This window comes from Cryptomeria japonica, chromosome 5 (assembly GCF_030272615.1).
Source record: "Cryptomeria japonica chromosome 5, Sugi_1.0, whole genome shotgun sequence".
NCBI lineage: Eukaryota > Viridiplantae > Streptophyta > Pinopsida > Cupressales > Cupressaceae > Cryptomeria > Cryptomeria japonica.
This window is the reverse complement of record NC_081409.1, coordinates 354791309-354808789: the sequence shown is the minus strand read 5'-3', so window position 1 is coordinate 354808789 and position 17481 is coordinate 354791309. Positions and strand designations below refer to the sequence as shown.

Sequence of the window (17481 nt, the reverse complement as noted above, 5' to 3'; positions counted from 1 at the left end):
TTAGAAACTTATCCCTTACGCCACAGAGTGAGGATCACCAAAGGGAGCCAGGAGTGGGTGCGGGTGAGAATGGAGGGGAGGACAACCGTACGGTTGCAGGTGCCACACACAGCAGGCAAAGCACCGTACCTCCAGTCACCCACACAAGACACACCACCGGCGCTGGAGGGAGCAGCTCACAGACGCAGCCACGGCCACCTCCAGGAAGGCGACCCCCATCGACGGTGGGCAAACAGAAGTTGCCTAAATTCAATGGAGATGGCAACGATGACCCCATACGGCACTGTCGTACATGTGAGACAATATGGTCAGCCAACAGGGTAGTTGACAAAGCGGATTGGGTGGTGCAGTTCCCTGCCACCCTGAGAGGAGTAGCCATTGATTGGTACTCTGATGTGGACAAAACAAAGGTGGGAACATGGGATGACCTACAAAAAGCTTTTGAGAAGGAGTTTCGACTCCTTCGAGATGATAACGAGATCGTGGCGGAGATGCTAAACACAAAGCAGGGAAAGCACGAAACAGTGCGAACATACAGCCAACGATTAAAGGAATTACTAGGGAAGATGGAGAACCAACCGGCTGACAGACTAAAGAAGAGATGGTTCGTGGAAGGGTTGCGGTCATCCCTACGGAGGAAGATGAAAATTGTACCGCCCACCTCATACGATGACGCATACAACCATGCGATGGACTTGGAAAGTGAAGACAAAACATTGCGGAAGAAAAAGGACAAGTCCTCTGGAGAAAAGGAGTCCTCGGGAGAAAGCAGTAGTGACAAATCATCAAGTAAGAAGGTGCAAGCGCTTCAAAAGGATATGCACCGTATGTTGAAGGAATTTAAGAACATGAAAGGAAGCATGAGCAAAAACGAAGATGTGTGGTGCACTGATTGTAAGGAAGAAGGCCACACAAAAGGCACTTGCCCGAAGAAGGCCTTTTGTGAGATTTGCCAAGTGATGGGACACTCCATCAAGGAATGCCCATACAACATGAAAACCCAAAGTACGCAAATGAGCCAAGTGTTATTCACTGAGCAGGCCACAACATCCGCACCAGCGGGTACGGCCCAGCAAACCAACACAATGGCATCATCTGGAGGTTACCGGGACAACAGACGCGGCGGCGGAAGGAATAACAACAATAACAATAACGGAAGCCGTATCCAGTATGACACCAAGGGTCGACCAATGATCCAATGTAGGGCCTATAATCAGTGGGGGCACTTCGCCCATGATTGCACGAAGGAAGCCACCCCTCAGCACCTCTTCCGATGGTGTGGGCCAGGCGACCATGAGGACGCAAATTGCCCAAAGGCAGGGGTTAATCTCCTCAACATTGAGAAGGCTGAGAAGACGGGTGAGAAAGAAGTACTGGCGGTCACCCGCGCTCAGACGAAAAAAAGCTACTTATCCCGACCCCCATATGAAGAAGGAGAGATTACGGGAGGCAAAGGCCAATATTGAACGTGAGATGACGGCCGAACGACGGAACAACGAGGTGGTGAGTACATCATCTCGTACGGAAGCTGAAAATAACATCATTGGGCAAGTACTGCAAATGGAAGTACCTATAAGGGTAAAGGACCTTCTAGAAACAATGCCACAGTTAAGAACCACCATTTTTAGTTCCAAATAACCACTGTGCAGGCACCTTTGCGTGCCACACGAGCGGAAGTTTTGGTCAGCCCCTCGACTGACCCAATGTTGTTGGCCTTAAATAGTGGTCAACATCCTGCTATAGTAGAGATGGGAATTCTCGAGGCTATCCTCAAAGACACCATCGTGGACGGAGGTTCAGGGGTGAATGTACTGCCAGAGGATACGTGGAAGAAGTTGGGGAAGCCAACACTATGGCCACCCACGTTCAACTTGGTAGGTGCAGACCAGCACGGCATCAAGCCACTCGGCACCCTGATGGCCCAGCCAGTCACCATCGGCACGCAACCCTTCATACTAGATTTTGTGGTAATCCCACTCAAGAAGAAGGGGTACGACGCCATCTTAGGCAAAGGGTGGTTGGTTACAGCCAAGGTGAACCACGACTGGAAAAAGAACACCCTTTCTATGAAGAAAGGGGGGCAGAAGTACACCAATACTCTGAGTACCCAGGTTGTTGACGAGGAACTGACATCATCTTCGGAATCGGAGGGTGAAGGAAAAGGCGACCTGAGGGACGAAGGACGGGGTTGCAGGGAGCCCAATGACGAAGGGATTCTCAAACTAGGAGAGTGCTCCGAGGATGAGACAGGGTCATTGAACGGGCTCTTCCACTAGTAGATGGAGGATTACGAAATGTTCCAGAGCTACAGGCTCGAAGTAGAGGAACCAGCGCAAGCAACAGAGGAGGTGTACCTGCCGGAATACAGAGAATATTGGAAGGGAGACGCCCCAAAATTCAGTGACGTAGATAATCCTAAGATCATGTGTGTCGGCAACAATTGGAAACCTGTGTGGAAGGCCACAGCCTTCAAAATCTTTATTATTCTTCTTCTTCTTATGTACGGGAAGGAGACCGTGGTCCCTGTAGAATTTGTGGTTCCAGGTCTTCGGATGGCCATTGAAAATAGACTTGCCACCAACGGGTCCAAATTGAAACCCTACCACAAGAAGCGCGCAGGAGACCCAAGAGGCCGAAAGGACACCCGAGAGTCCGGAGGGGAACTCGACGGGATGGAAGGGGACCTAAGAGGCCGAGCAAGCGACTCGAGAGGCACGGGACCAAAGCGGGAGACTCTCGAGCGAGGCAAACCGAGAAAGGGCGATCCCAGAGGCACGAAAGCCAAGCCGAATCTGGACACTTAGAAAAGAAAAAAAAAACCGTACGACAATTGACTGTATGGTCAATTAAAAAAAAAAAATTAAAAAACGAAGATGCCACGGTGGGACACCGGCGGTGGAACCACCGTGTGGTGGAATCACCTAGGGCGCTGCCCCCGGACCCTGCGAGGGGCGACCCCGCTGGGGCGCTGCCCCTCGACCCCGTTGGGGGCACTGCCCCCAGACCCCCAGTTTATATTTGAGCTACAATATACTTTTTGAGTCTGGCGAAGGGCATCAGAGAAGGCACGGTAAGTGTTGGGTTGTCCCGTACTGTGAGAAAGAAGCCTGCAGCTAAGCATTGGCGGGGAAGCCATAAGCCGTAGAGGGAGACGGATTTGGAGGTTGCGAACAAAAAGAATTTGAGGGAAGGCATTGCAAGAACGCGAAGTCATACGACACCAGAGAGTTATTCAGTTCAATTATCAGCCTTTGGGTAGTGTGATGGAGGATTTGAGGTGTCTCATAGCCTTTGTGACAGAGGGTTGTAGCCACCTCCAGGCATGAATGGTACGCTTTGAGGAACTCGGAGTATGTCTCGGCTGGACGTGAGGTTGCCTTGGTGGATGCACAGAGGGCTCGGGAGGAGCTGACCAACAGGTTGGAGGCAGGAGTAGCGTGAGACTTAGCTCAACGTACTACCCAAGAGTTGGATGCCGAGAGGGCAACGCAGGTGGCTATCAAGGACAAATTGGCTAGGGAGACGGTATCATTTGAGTAGCAGTTGGTGGAGGCTGAGACTGAAACGCGTGTTTTGCAGACAAGTTTGGTTTAGGCAGAGGAGGACTGTGATGTCGAAGGAAGCAATAATGGTGAAATCCGCACTTGAGCATCGGATGGTAGCAGAAAAGGGTTTTCAGGCAAGGACGCAGCAGGTGTATAAGTTTCAGGCTCGACTGGCGTCAACAGTTCTGTTTAATGTCATCTCTATTTTTGTATTAAGTCGTCTGGAGACAACTTGTTTTCTTTTGGGGGGATGATGTTGGCGGCAATATTGTACATGAAAATAAAACTAGTTAATTAAGTTGTAATTGTCTTGGTTAGTTGGCAACCGAGGGGTGGCAGTTGCGGTGCGACGGTTGGCGCTCACACCCCCTCGGTATTTTTATATACTTCCGAATGTAACTTGTGAAAAAGAACAATTATGAATGGAATAACATCACTTATACTTTATCTGATATCTATGGCATAGACTGCATTATGTGTTTTATCTGTGTACTTTAAGTTATTCACCCAAGAGGGTAAACAAGAACTCAGTGTACAGTGCTATACCATACCGTACGACAAACCCCAGGCTGTGGTACTCCATACGAAAACAGTCTGTACGGTGACTACACTCAGCATACAGGTCCGTACGGTGGCTACACTCCACCCATACAGTGATGTTATGCTGCCCGTATGCCAAGAATGTGACAGTATGATCACTTCCTTCTACCCAGCGTACGGTCTAGAAGTCGTATGGCATCAATTCCCTTCCCTCCGTGCAATGAATACGGTTGCCGATTCACTACCAATTACTTTCCTTCGTGTACAGACAACTCCAATATTGAGATGCCAAGGGAAACACAAAATATTATGCCATGTAGTGCAAGGTAGACAATATAATCAGATTAACACAATTTGGCACAGGAATGAGCACACCACACATGCAAGTAGAAATTTAGATTCAATAATGATAACACTTCCAATTACAATAATCTCGGACTGAGAGCAGAGCAGAGTAGGGTGAGGAGTTACTCCCACCGCAACTACGGATGCCACGAAGGGAGGATCTTCCACCTCCGAAATGGCTGACAACTGAACTCCAATAGGAATTCGCACATACAGAGAAAACACCAAATTCGCATACCTACAACTAAGCCAAACTTGGCCATATAAATGTGTTCCGGGAAACTTCCTGAAGGGTTACAAACGAGCCAACAGGGCAAGGTAAAAACTTAACTAATCAAAGGGGCCCGAAAGATTTTATTATTAAATTCGGGGCCATACAATAGTTAATTAAATTATTTAATTATATCGAGGACATTACAGTCCTCCCAACCCAAAAATTGCTTGCCCTCGAGCAATTGCAGATTTGGGTGCTCCAAGATTTGTTCGCCTTCCCAGGTCTTGTTGGATGAGTATGTCATCGAAGAATACCAACAGGAACTTACGCAGTTGCTTGTTGAAGATGTGGTTCATGCAGGACTAGAAAGTGGTCGGAGCATTGGTTAACCCAAACGGCATGACCAAGAACTCATAGTGTTTGTAATGGCGATGGAAGGCTATCTTCTCCACATCTTGCTCCCTCATGCGGATCTAATGGTAGCCGAAGCGGAGATCAATTTTGGAGAAATAGACTACGCCATGTAGTTCGTTTAGCAACTCATCGATCCTAGGGATTGGGTATCTATTATTGATAGTTTTCTTGTTCAGTGCACGGTAGTCGACACACATTCTGAGAGTTCCATCCTCCTTCTTCACCAGAACCACCGAGGACGCAAAGGGGCTAGAGTTGGGCCTGATCCATCCTTTATCGAGGAGTTCCTGGATCGTTTTCTCTATCTCTTCTTTGAACTTCTTCGGGTGGTGATAGGGTGTGGTGATAACAGGTTTTACTCCTTCCTCCAACTCGATGGTGTGCTCAAAGCCTTGATGTGGGGGTATACCAGGTGGAATATCAACGAAGACCAAACTACTCTTATCGAAAACTGCCTGAAGTTCCTCATCCTGGTAGTAAGTCGGTTGCCCTTTCACAAGTTCCGTCGAGATCAAGCAATGTGCTGCCCAAACAACTTCATCGTGTTTGAAAATGGCTTCCATTCGTTTGGCTGAAATCTCCCTTGGGCCGCCATTCGACATTCGCCTCAGAACCACCTTCCTGCCATCCACCTCGAATGAGAACTCCATCCTTTTGAAGCTCTACGTGTACTGGTCGAGGGTTTCCATCCATTGAATGCCCAATATGACATCTGTGTCATCCAGATCTACCACAAAGAAATCATCTGTCACTGTGTAGTTTTCCATGGTGATGCTCAGTTGCGGAACCAGGTGAGTGCATGATAGGAGATTTCCTCCCGCCACCTTGACTTCGAACCCTTCATGCTCTTCAGTACACAAACCCCTTCGGGTGACGAGTGATGAGTTTATGAAGTTGAGTGAGGCCCCACTATCGAGCATGACTAAGACTCGTTGCCCTTGAAGCATACCGCATACCCTAAACACACTGCACCTTGGGGTACCCGCCAGTGTGGCAATGACGCCTCCCTCCGTACCAGTGTGGAAATTCTCTCCGCCTGGCTTGTTTCTTGTATAGGCTCTTCCTTTGGTGGCTCACTTTCCTCATGCTCCTCCTCGCCATCGGACATTACCTCAATATAATGAATCTTTCCTTTGCCCAAGCATCGGTGTCCCGGCTCCCATGGCTCCCTGCAAGTGAAACATAGCTTCTTCCTTTTGAGCTCCTGTTTTGTGGCATCATCCAATGTTGACTTCTTCGGAAAGGTTTTGTTATCCTTCTCCTTCGGGGTGAAGGGTGATTTGGAATGAGGAAAATTTCTGGAAGAAGAAGATGTCACCATGTCATGCGCCTTCTTAATCGCTTCCGTGAGCGTGTTGGGATTGAACCCTTTTACCCAACCCTTCAATGGTTCCATCAATCCATCCATGAATAAAACCACCAATCTCCTCTCCAAGAAATCTGTCACCAACACAGACAGTCTCTGGAATTATGTAATCTAACTATCCACAAGCCCAAATTGCTTCAATTGAGCCAATTCCTTGAAGTTGAGTTCTGGATCCTTTCCGTCAAAACGGTCTATAAGAATCTTCATGAATTCGACATATGAAGTTATTTGATCGTGGCCGAGAGTGACCATTCCATGATGCCACCATTCGTGAGCGACTCCTTCCAGGTGAAGTGTTGCAAATTTGATAGCTTCATCTTCAAACATCAGGTTGAGCTGGAAGTAGGTATCTGCTTTTTGTACCCAAGATCGTGCAGAAGTTGCTCTGGTCCCCTCAAAGGATGACAAATTAATCTTACCAACCTTCTATTTGATATCATCGTTGTAGTAGCCACGACTTCTACCGCCCGAGTATTTCATCTGGAGTTCAACATAATCCTTGAAGGATATGTCTCCCTCGAGATTTGCATCCTTCGAATCTTGATTCAGCTACTCTTGCAACTCCTGGAAAGTGGGCTCTTGCTCCCCGTAAGGTGCTTCTGTTCTTTGGGGAAATGTCAGCATAAGTTGCCGGGAATGGGAGCGTTGTGGGTTTGACCTTCCAGTGACCGAATTATCGCCATGATCTCCATTTGTTTTACCCACGACCAATTGTCGTAGTGTATCCTCCATGAGTTTTTGTCGTTGTTCCCCTCTGATCACTGTTTTGTTGAGCTGAGTTTGGCTTCTGGTTAGCTCCCTTAATAGTGTCATAACTTCCTTGGCAGGATCCTATGGTTCCCCCATTCTGTCAGCAGAACGATACCTCCTTCTGGTGTACACTTGCATCCACTACCCGACAGGCTGGCAAGATTACCAGCTCTAAAACCATTGTAAAGTCCCGACGGCACCCCCAGTCGTACAACACCTCCCCCGAAGGCTCTCACCCCGTACGGTGGCTAAGAGCTCAGTGTACGGTGCTATACCGTACCGTACGACAAACCCCAGGTTGTGCTACTCCGTACGAAAACAGTTTGTATGGTGACTACACTCAGCATACAGGTCCATATGGTGGCTACACTCCACCTGTACAGTGGTGTTATGCTGCCCGTACAGCAAGAATGTGACCGTACGATCACTTCCTTCTCCCCAGCGTACAGTCTAGAAGTCGTATAGCATCAATTCCCTTCCCTTCGTGCAATGAATACGATTGCCGATTCACTACCAACTACTTTCCTTCGTGTACGGACAACTCCAGTATTGAGATGCGAAGGGAAACACAAAATATTATGCCGTATAGTGCAAGGTAGACAATATAATCGGATTAACACAGTTTGGCACAGGAATGAGCACACCAGACATGCAAGCAGAAATTTAGATTCAATAATGATAGCACTTCCAATTACAATAATCTTGGACTGAGAGCAGAGCAGAGCAGAGTAGGGTGAGGAGTTACTCTTACCGAAACTACGGATGCCATGTAGGGAGTATCTTCCACCTCCGAAAATGCTGACAACTGAACTCCAATAGGAATTCGCACATACAGAGAAAACACCAAATTCGCATACCTACAACTAAGCCAAACTCGGCCATATAAATGGGCTCTGGGAAACTTCCTGAAGGGTTACAAACGGGCTGACAGGGCAAGGTAGAAACTTAACTAATAAAAGGGGCCCAAAAGATTTTATTATTAAATTTGGGGCCATACAATAGTTAATTAAATTATTTAATTATATCGGGGACATTACATCTTCCCCTCTTCCAAATTCAAACACCATTGAAATTTTTGGTTTCTTCGTTGTTTCTGTATTTGATAATCATCATCGTGACTCTACAATTCTCGACAGAAACTACGCTCTGCAGATTTTAATCCCAGTGGTGAAAGAAAAGACAACTTTAACTACTTCTGTTCTCGAAACAGAAGGTGATAGTAAAGCAATACAAGAAAAGAATGGAACAGAGGACATACCGTTATAATGATATCTTTGCTGAAATAATCATTTTCGAGGAGTAAGGCTGCTAGACCACGAGAACATGAGACCCAAAACGTATGGCTCTCTTCTTAATTGAAGAGATTATGTCATACTTGTGAATTAAAAAGCGCCTCTCGATCATAGCTATGATAACACCAGAACAAAGCAATTCGGGCAAATATACCTCAAAGATTATCTTATGGCCTATTTTTTGTCAACTGGAACAATTTTCATAAAAACTAAATGCATTTAGTATAAATTTGCAGATATATTCTCCATTTTTTCCTATAAACAAGCTTGTACGATTTTTTCAAAATAGAAATATATTGAATTCATATGATTTTGCTAAAAAATTATCTCCAAAGTTCAAATTTCCGAAACTACCATGACTGGAAGATCTATAACGTCAAAGTCACACAGAGATTCTGATGGCTATGTAACTCAATTGAATATATTAAAGTCTGCAAAGAGCAAATCGCCTTCCGTTCTATACTTGGAGAAAAAATTGCATTCTTTAGACCTTTCCCTAATAGTGCATACCTCGGCTGCGACCATGGGGAAATTGCCGGCGTTGGCGCCAGCTTTGGCTCCGCCTTTCCGCCAATTGATGAGCCTGTGCGCGTCGGGAGAGTCCTTGGAGAGGCCGAGAGCGTCCGTCAAACATTTGGCAAGTTGAGCTTCCTTGAGCTTATATGCGCCCCGCTCTCTGTCCAACTGAGGCAAAATAAGCCGAATTGCACTGAAATACTCACCGCCCTTGTAAACGTGGTCCAGGAACGTCCGCACATGCTTGCGTTTCATCGTACCCTTTTTGCTTCGCGTGATTGCCTCCAGCATCTCGCACAGCGTGCTGAAATTCACTGTTGAGTCTGTCATTTCGGCCTTCAGAGAGCTGCTAGTTTTTCTAAGGCTGAACTGCAGGAGATTTTGCCGACAAAAGACCAATCATACAAGAAATAACTTCTTCTTCTTCTTCTACAAGAAATGGTTTTCGGTGGGCTTCAAGGTGCATATCATTCAAATTTTTAAAACGCTCATCTATCTCTTTCGTGGGTTCAGGGGTTGGATGAATGTTGGAATTCTAGTGACGTCACATTCAATTAAACAAGTTTCAAAAAGGGGTTATAAAATTCATGTTATTGAATTTTTTTTAAAAAAATTCAAATAATTTTAAGCTTGTGGTCTCATGAATTTTGTAGTGTAGTTATATTTAAATAATTTCTAGCCCCACCCCTTTTTCACTCGCTCAAATTTGCATGCCTAAAAAGTAGGGGCTTCTATTTTTTGAAAAAGATTCCAAATAATTCCGTAGCACAATTTTTTTGTATTCATGGGACTGCCTCTTCCTTAAAAATAGAGCTTAACCTCTTTGCTTAAGAGATAAAAAGTCGCAAATTTTCATACACACATAGATATATATATATGTGTGTGTGTTTTCTTTTTTTTTTAAAACACATATAGTAGACTATTTGTTTTTGTTTAGTGGTGTTGATTTTATGTTATTTAATATGATTGTGAATCTTTCCATTCTCTTCACTTTATTTTCATTGAATAAGTGAAAAGATGTTGTTGAATTATTTATATTAGTGAGAAAAGAATTTTTATTGTGGTATCAATATATCTGTTGGAAAAAATTTAAGTTCTATGAGACCAAAGATGACTATAGAACAACAAACTATTGTTTTTGCTTTGTGAAATGTTGATCTTGCTATTCAATTTGATAATAAACTTTCATGTTCTCTCTATCTTCTCCTTGCTAAATAAATCATGAAAAGATGTTGCTACTAAATTACTTATGTTAGTGGAAAGAGCAATTGTATCGTAGTACTAGTATATTTATCTAGATAGATATTATAAATTAAGTTAGCCTCTTAAACTTCGATCAATTATTTTGATTTTGATTTTTTTTCTATAGTCTTGAATATTGAGAAATATATATATTTGATTAGTTATTAGAGTTTTTCTAGGCTTCAATAAATAAGACATTAAATGCTTCAATTAATATCAACCATATATATCTAAAGTTGAATTCAATGACTATGCTCCATATCACAAATGAAATAAAATGAGATTGAATGATATAAAAGTCAATAATAAAATCAAACTAAATCAATACTACCCATACTCAAAATGAGATGAAACAAAATAAATATGATAGGATTCAAATAATATTTAGTACAATGTATGAGAAGTTGACATTGTAAGTTTTAGAAAAACAAGTGTTGTAGGAAATTTCATCAAAAATAGTAAAAAATTAGAATATAAGAATTAGATTGGTTTTTTTCCTCTTATAAAAATAAAAAATGTTGGTATGTTGCCCAAATAATAATCTTTTGTTTATCTCATTAGAAAAATCTTGTCCTTAAGCAACAACAACCACATAAACTCTATGTTGTAATAATGATTATGTTTTACTGATTATATTCTTCCTCCTCTATGTAAGAGAAGGCTCACCTCAATTCATTTGGAATTTCCTATAGTTAATGTATGGTTTGTATCACAAAATTGCTCAATTTAGAGCCTCATTTGATCTATTTTATTTACCAAGAAAATTAATGGAATTTTTAGTAAAGCAACAAAGGTCTTGCAACTATCCCTCATTGGTTTTTTTGATCCATAAGAAGTTGTGGACATAGGGTCCACTTCTACATATATAAATGATAAAAATAAGAATCACATTAGCCCTCAAATGAGGGTGCATCTAAAGGTCCACAACTAGGGATAATCACGAAAAAATGGTCATTATTGGCCAAAACAAAAAGGTTACTATTGCCACTTACAATAACATAATCCATGCTATACTAAATGCATCACTCCTACAACTAGTCCAAAGGCCAAACGTTGCCTTCCAACCCATATGGTTGTTATAATGTAATTAAGATACCACATTTTTCCCCTTCTTGGAAGAGCTCAATGTCATTTGATGTTGTGGAGTATGTTTCCTCCTCTCAACTTTTGTCCATCCTTGTTCTTTTAGGTGGCAACTCTCTACATTTGATCTTTCCTTGCTACCTATCCCAACTAGAACCTCTTTAAAGGTTGAGGTGAAAGAGAGCCCTTGACCCCCATGTTGTGGGACTCTTCTGTCGGAGCTTGATAATCTAAAGGTTGTATTGTTGTTGGTTCACAAGAGACAATAAGAGAGGGCCTTTAAGAAGTTACACCACAACTTTTTGCCCAATCCAAGTAGCTAGAGCCACTTAGTTGAGGCAAAATTTGGTCTACCTTTGATTCTGGAGAAATCTCATCAACCTTCTCCATGTTCTTCATTCCGATATCACTTTTTTGGAGGAGAAACATTCCCTTTGGGAGAATTCACAACAACATAATGTCTTTGAGTTACTCAACCCCTAGGTGGGTGGAGTTGAAAAAATGGACTCCTCGATTGTGGAAGTTTTTTCTACAAATTTTAAAACCCTTGGGTGATGTTCTTCATATCAAAGAAATGAGAGTTACTCTCCCTATGAATGGTAGGTTTTATATTTATCTCAATCCTAACACTCATTTTTGAGGTGTTATAATTTCAACTAGAAAATGATGTAATTTCATGTAAATTATTTTATTTAGGAATGTAAGTGTTCATTTTCTTTGTAAAATGAATGATTAGTTGAGAAAGGATTCCCTATATTGCCAAAAAAAAGTTTTCATTAACTCCTGCCATTCATAATGATAAAATCCTAAATTTTAGGGAAAAATCATCTTGGATAAGGTGGTAGAATTTCATATTCAAACCAAAAAACATTGAAGGGATTTAGTCTCTTGATTAATGAGAACAACACATTTCTCATGCATTAGTGATGTTGATAAAAAATTATTTCTTATAAAAGAGAAAAAAAATATTATTATTTGAGCAATAACTTTGTCAATAGAGGATTTTTGTCCTCGAGCTAAGTTTGGTTTAAAAAAATTGCAATAGTTGGCATTAGAAAAAAATAGAGCGAAAGTAGCTAAACATGTCTTTGAGACTTCACATGTGTTGACAAAATTTAATGGTCCTTTGAGAGACTTGTTGGAGAAACTACCCAAAGCCTGAATATAAACAAAAAGATTGTTGTTTTGGAACATAAAGACCCTATCTTTACAAAAGAGCCTAGGGTACCTGTTAGCCTCCTCTAATGGTTCAATAACTAAGTCCTTAAAGCTATGACTCAGAGATTACACATCTTTACTAAGAAGATATTAGACTCATTATGAAGGTTCATTTAACTTATTAACCCAAGGACATGAACATGAAATGGGTCAGCACAGTATGTGCACTAAGACTCTATTATGGCCATCATCACTTAAGCAAAGAACAATGTTGGAATTGAAATACTACAAATAATTAATAAAGGAAATTGAACTTAAGTTGATAACTAATATGAACATGTGAATCTTAAACTAACACAAGGTATAGGAATGAAATTCCAGACAAATAGGTAGGAAACTACTAGTCCCGCTTTGGCTGCAAGAATAGGCACAAAGTAGAGTTTTGTGGTTGCAGGAATAGTCCACTGCTGGAACGGTACTAATTGCTGAATGAAAAGAACTACTAAACTAATTGAACAGAGTTCTCACCAAGTGGGCCCCCTTGAGTGAGAATTCCAAGATTAACACAAGTGTTGGAAACTCAGAATATCATCTTATTCATCAAAACTTTCAGAGTTGAAAGTAAACTTACAACATCAGAGATCAACTTTTTCAAGAGATAATCTGAGCATTATTTATAGAAAGAAAACCTACCAACTAATCCTAGCTAATTGGTCGACCAACTCCACAATATAAGGAGGGTGCCATTTATTGAAAGCATGAAAAAAGGATAGGAAAGATCATGCATGCTCTTAGCCAAGTCAAATAGGATTTCCTCAACAAAGAGATAACACATCATGCCCCTAAATCGACTCAACTCATTGTACATAATTAATAAAGAAGGTAGTTGCAACATTAAGTAGAGAAATCTCCACTACATTGATCACTTCTTGACCTCTTCAACAACCAGTCAGCTGGTAAGAGTCATGCTCCTTGTTGCAAGCTTCATCATAACACCACTTTCTTGGTACATATCTGCAAAACACGTTAGCACATACAAATAATCCGCATTGCCAAATCATCTAAAAAACAACATTATTTTTAACACATGCACATTTAATAGATAATTACATAGCATATGCATTAATATTGTTTCAAGGTCAACCTTAAGCCCAAAAGATAACAATTTCTAAGGGAATGTCACAGTAAATAGTGTCATCACAATATCAAAATCTAAAGTATCATCATGGACATCATAATAAATCCTTAGAAAATAGGACCATAAACCTGTCTCATCATTCCCCTCAACCTAAGGTCTTATTGGTCCTCCAGCAACATTGTTCCTTAGCCTAGTCAGGGTTCTCATATCACCAATTCCAAACTATCCTACAACATGTTCTGCACCCTATGAATCAAGATCACAATTAAATCCATGTCTATGTTCCAATCTATTCCACCTTGGCCTTTCTTCTGATATATCATACAGATAGTACCTGTAGTCTAGCACTGGCCACAACAAGATGGATGGCTAGAATATTAATGGGAACCAGTAATGTTTATGTGTTCTACCAAGTTGTATTTATCTAGGACATCTCCTCTGTGCTGCAACATAATTGTGCAGTGAATGTGGCTCAACTTGCCTTAGCTGATCAGTCAAGCTATTCCACCTCTATGAAAGGTGTCATGCTACTATTCTTCTTGTAGTGTCCTCCACTTGTTCATATTCTCTATAGACTTCTTCCTGCAGAGGCAACACTCTGTCCTTAAGCTCTAGAACATACACAACTTGGTGCCAATCATAAAACATTGCTTCAGGATTATGAGAATCAACCCTGAGAGGCAAGGGTTCTTGTAATTCCTTTTCTCTGTAAGCTCTGAACTACTCACCCCAAATGTTTTCATTCTCAATCCAAGACATAAATGCCCTCAAATGGATATCTCCAATATACATCAGTGGGTTCCATTGATGGTCATCTGGGACAACATAATTATGTAGGTATAATTCACAAAGTAGGTTCTTATTCTCTATTAGAGATTCTTGGTAAGCTTGAAAGAATTCCTTAGGAGCTTTGATGGAAGGGTTTAATCCCAAAATTATCCAAGAAAATTGAAAAGTAAGATACCTCTCCTTTAAATGTAATGTGTAAACCCTTGGAGGGGTTCTACATTCCATTAATTGTGGCACCAATTCTACCACATCATCCACTTGTTTCTTTAGCTTAACTATCTCCTCATCCTTTTTCTCAATTTGTTTCTTCATCCCTATTTTCTATCTCATTCAACAATTTCAACACTACACTATTCCATGAAATTGCAGGGGGTCTATGAATACCTACCAAAAATTTTATGGCAACATGTTCCAATGGTGGTACTGGTGGTTGCTCAAATTCATGCTTAAGGGATTCGTTCTACTCTTGATATGGTATTTCTTCTCCTCCTGCTTGTTATGCAATGAAGGCAAGTTGATCTAGCCTTGTCTCTGCATGTCGTCGAATGTGTTTCCTTCTTCATCATGTATCTCTTCCTCATAAGTTGTTGCCTCTTTCCAGTTGTTGTCTCTATCTTAGGGCTTTTTCTTAACGTCCCACCAACACCTTGTACAGTTGGCTTTGTCTTGGTTGCAGGGGTTTCCCTAGTTTCTGTTGTTGCAGGAGGAACAGTGTCTCCAATTTTTTGTTTGCAATGGCTAGGGCTAGGTTTTTTCGTCTTAGAAGTCTTAGCCCTAACCTTTTCTTTCAATTTTTATGCTTTCTTTTGTTGTTCCTCTTCTTTCCTGGTTGTTTCTCTAGTTCGTTGTGGAGTTTGTAATGGAATATCATCATGACTTGAAGAAGGGGTTCCTTCTTCCTTTGATTCAGAAGAATCAACCGCTATAGTCGTGGCTGCAGGAGGGCTTGCTCTAGGTCTCACACCAGAGATAGAAGCCTCAGGAGTGGCTGCAGAAACCTTCCTTCTTTTACTAGACCTGTGAGACTGACTCCTCTGTTCCACATTTTAAGGTCTAACTTGATCCACATTTTCAAATTCCTCCCATGTCATACTAGAGACTTCTCATAAATATTTCTCCACTAGAAATTTAATCAAACAGTGGTGAGACACAGAGTTGGTCCTACCTTTTTTAGTTTCAACCACCATGATTTCCAACAACCTGTAGAGAATATTGGGCACATTCATTCTCCTCCCATGCCTCAGATGGCTTAAGAGTTTTAAATGAATGGAGTGTAGACAAGACTGGCGACCCTCACAGGTAATTTATTTACAAATGTGCACAGCTGCATGATTCCACTTGTCTGGAAGCAATGTTCTCCTTGTCCCCTGTCTATCCACAACAAGTCGTGGATCACTAGGTTTAGTAAATTTTGCCCTTGCTGATATTGCATCTCAAGATGCAGGGTATGGTTCCCCATCAGTAGGCAACCCCGTGACTTCTGCAATTATTTCCTCTGTTACCACCACTTCCAATCCTTTTACCACTTCTTTGCTATTTGCAAAAGTTTGTGCAAATTTTGTAGCAATGTCTTCATTAAAACTCTGCAACTTCAAGAAATAGTCTAGCCAACCATAATTTTGAAACTCTGCTAGACAAACAACATCTTGTAGGATCACATCATGAATAGTAGGTTCATTCCTAATTAACTGACCACCCATTTTCTTACAGTCACTTTCTAAAACACTCACTTCTTCTATCTTCACTGAAAGAGTCAAATTTGCTTCTTCTTTGCGCGAATTTTTTTTTTTAGATTCTTCTGACCCTACAACTTACCCTTTTTGGTTTGAAGTTTATCAACTAAGATGGACTAAGACAGAGGAAAAATCATTAATAAAAGTATTAGAAAGACTTTCAAGAAAAAATGACAGCGCTTGTGACCTCTCAAGTGTCAAATCATTGGTTCAATTCAACTAAAAGAAAACTAATGGGCATGTTTTCCTCACCCCAACCTAAATTAATGCATGTGTCCACACAGGCTAGAGTGGCGTAGAAAAAATATGCTATGAAAATATCATAATTAATGAACATGATGAAAAGTAAGGTCATTTAAGATAATTATGGAAGAAGTAATTGTTCGCACGTACCTGATAAATTGCATTTGCATGTCTTGGATTATGGCATGCACAGTACCTGTCAATCAATTAGTTAAGTAATAAATGAAGTACTAGATGTAGTGTGATGATGGAGAGATTAATGGAAGAGGAATAATTATGAAGTGAAGACATTCATTTCCATTGAAGTGGAAATATTTATTATGATTTGATGCATATGTGTTTTAGGTAGAAGGATGGACACGTAGTCCACTTCCTTCGATTGCAGGAGAGGTGGTCAATTGTTGCATGAACTTCGCTTTTGAAGTAGGCTTGTGATATAAACGCAAGTGATGACCATTGACTAGCAATTTAAATCTAACAAGGTCAATTGTGGTAAGTTGAACAACTCCATTTGATAATACTTGTGCTACCTCATATGGCCCTAGCAATAAATGGTTTGTAATTTTCCAGCACCTTCCTGATACCAAGAGTCATAAAGAAGAGCCCAGTCACCTGATTGGAATTGTTTCTTTTTTATGTATTTATCGTGCCATTTTATACGTTGAGCTTGCACAACTTTAGTGTGATGAAGGGTCACCTTCCTCATTTCATCTAAGTTATTGAGTTGCATGATCCTTTATGTTTGTGTTGTTGACAGGTTTATTTCCATATCCAATGCAGTCCTTAAAGTTTTATGTTCAAACTCAATTGGAATCATAACAGTTTTACCATATAACAACTCAAATGGTGTGAAACTAGTGGTTGTTTTTCATGTGGTTCTGTAGGCCCAGATAGCTTCCGGCAATCTATTGGCCCAATCTTTCCTATGAATGGCCACTATTTTTTGTCAAGATTGCTTCAATTTCTCGGTTTGTGATCTTAGCTTGTCCATTTTCTTGAGGATGGTAAGGGGTAGATTTTCAATGCGTAATGTTGTATTCATTAACTAGTGATGTAATAAGGGTTGATGTGAATTGAGCTCCTTGATCTGTCACTATTTCCCTTGGTACTCCA

At 41.3% G+C, this 17481-nt stretch overlaps 1 protein-coding gene across 5 annotated transcripts in view; it reads right to left on the bottom strand.

Moving 5' to 3' along the window:
- Window positions 1–9489, bottom strand: part of LOC131034286 (DNA ligase 4) — a 308263-nt gene extending 298774 nt beyond the window's left edge. For 2 of the 5 annotated variants that reach the window (XR_009103768.2, XR_009103769.2), the window contains exon 1: window positions 8977–9489. Coding sequence is in view for 3 of the 5 variants with exons in the window: in XM_057965753.2 (XP_057821736.2) it covers window positions 8977–9312 (336 nt within the window). In the remaining 2 variants the exon portion in view is untranslated. The remainder of the gene's footprint in view (window positions 1–8976) is intronic. The other 3 variants (XM_057965734.2, XM_057965742.2, XM_057965753.2) reach the window with 2 other exon arrangements.
- Between the last annotated feature and the right edge of the window lie 7992 nt (window positions 9490–17481).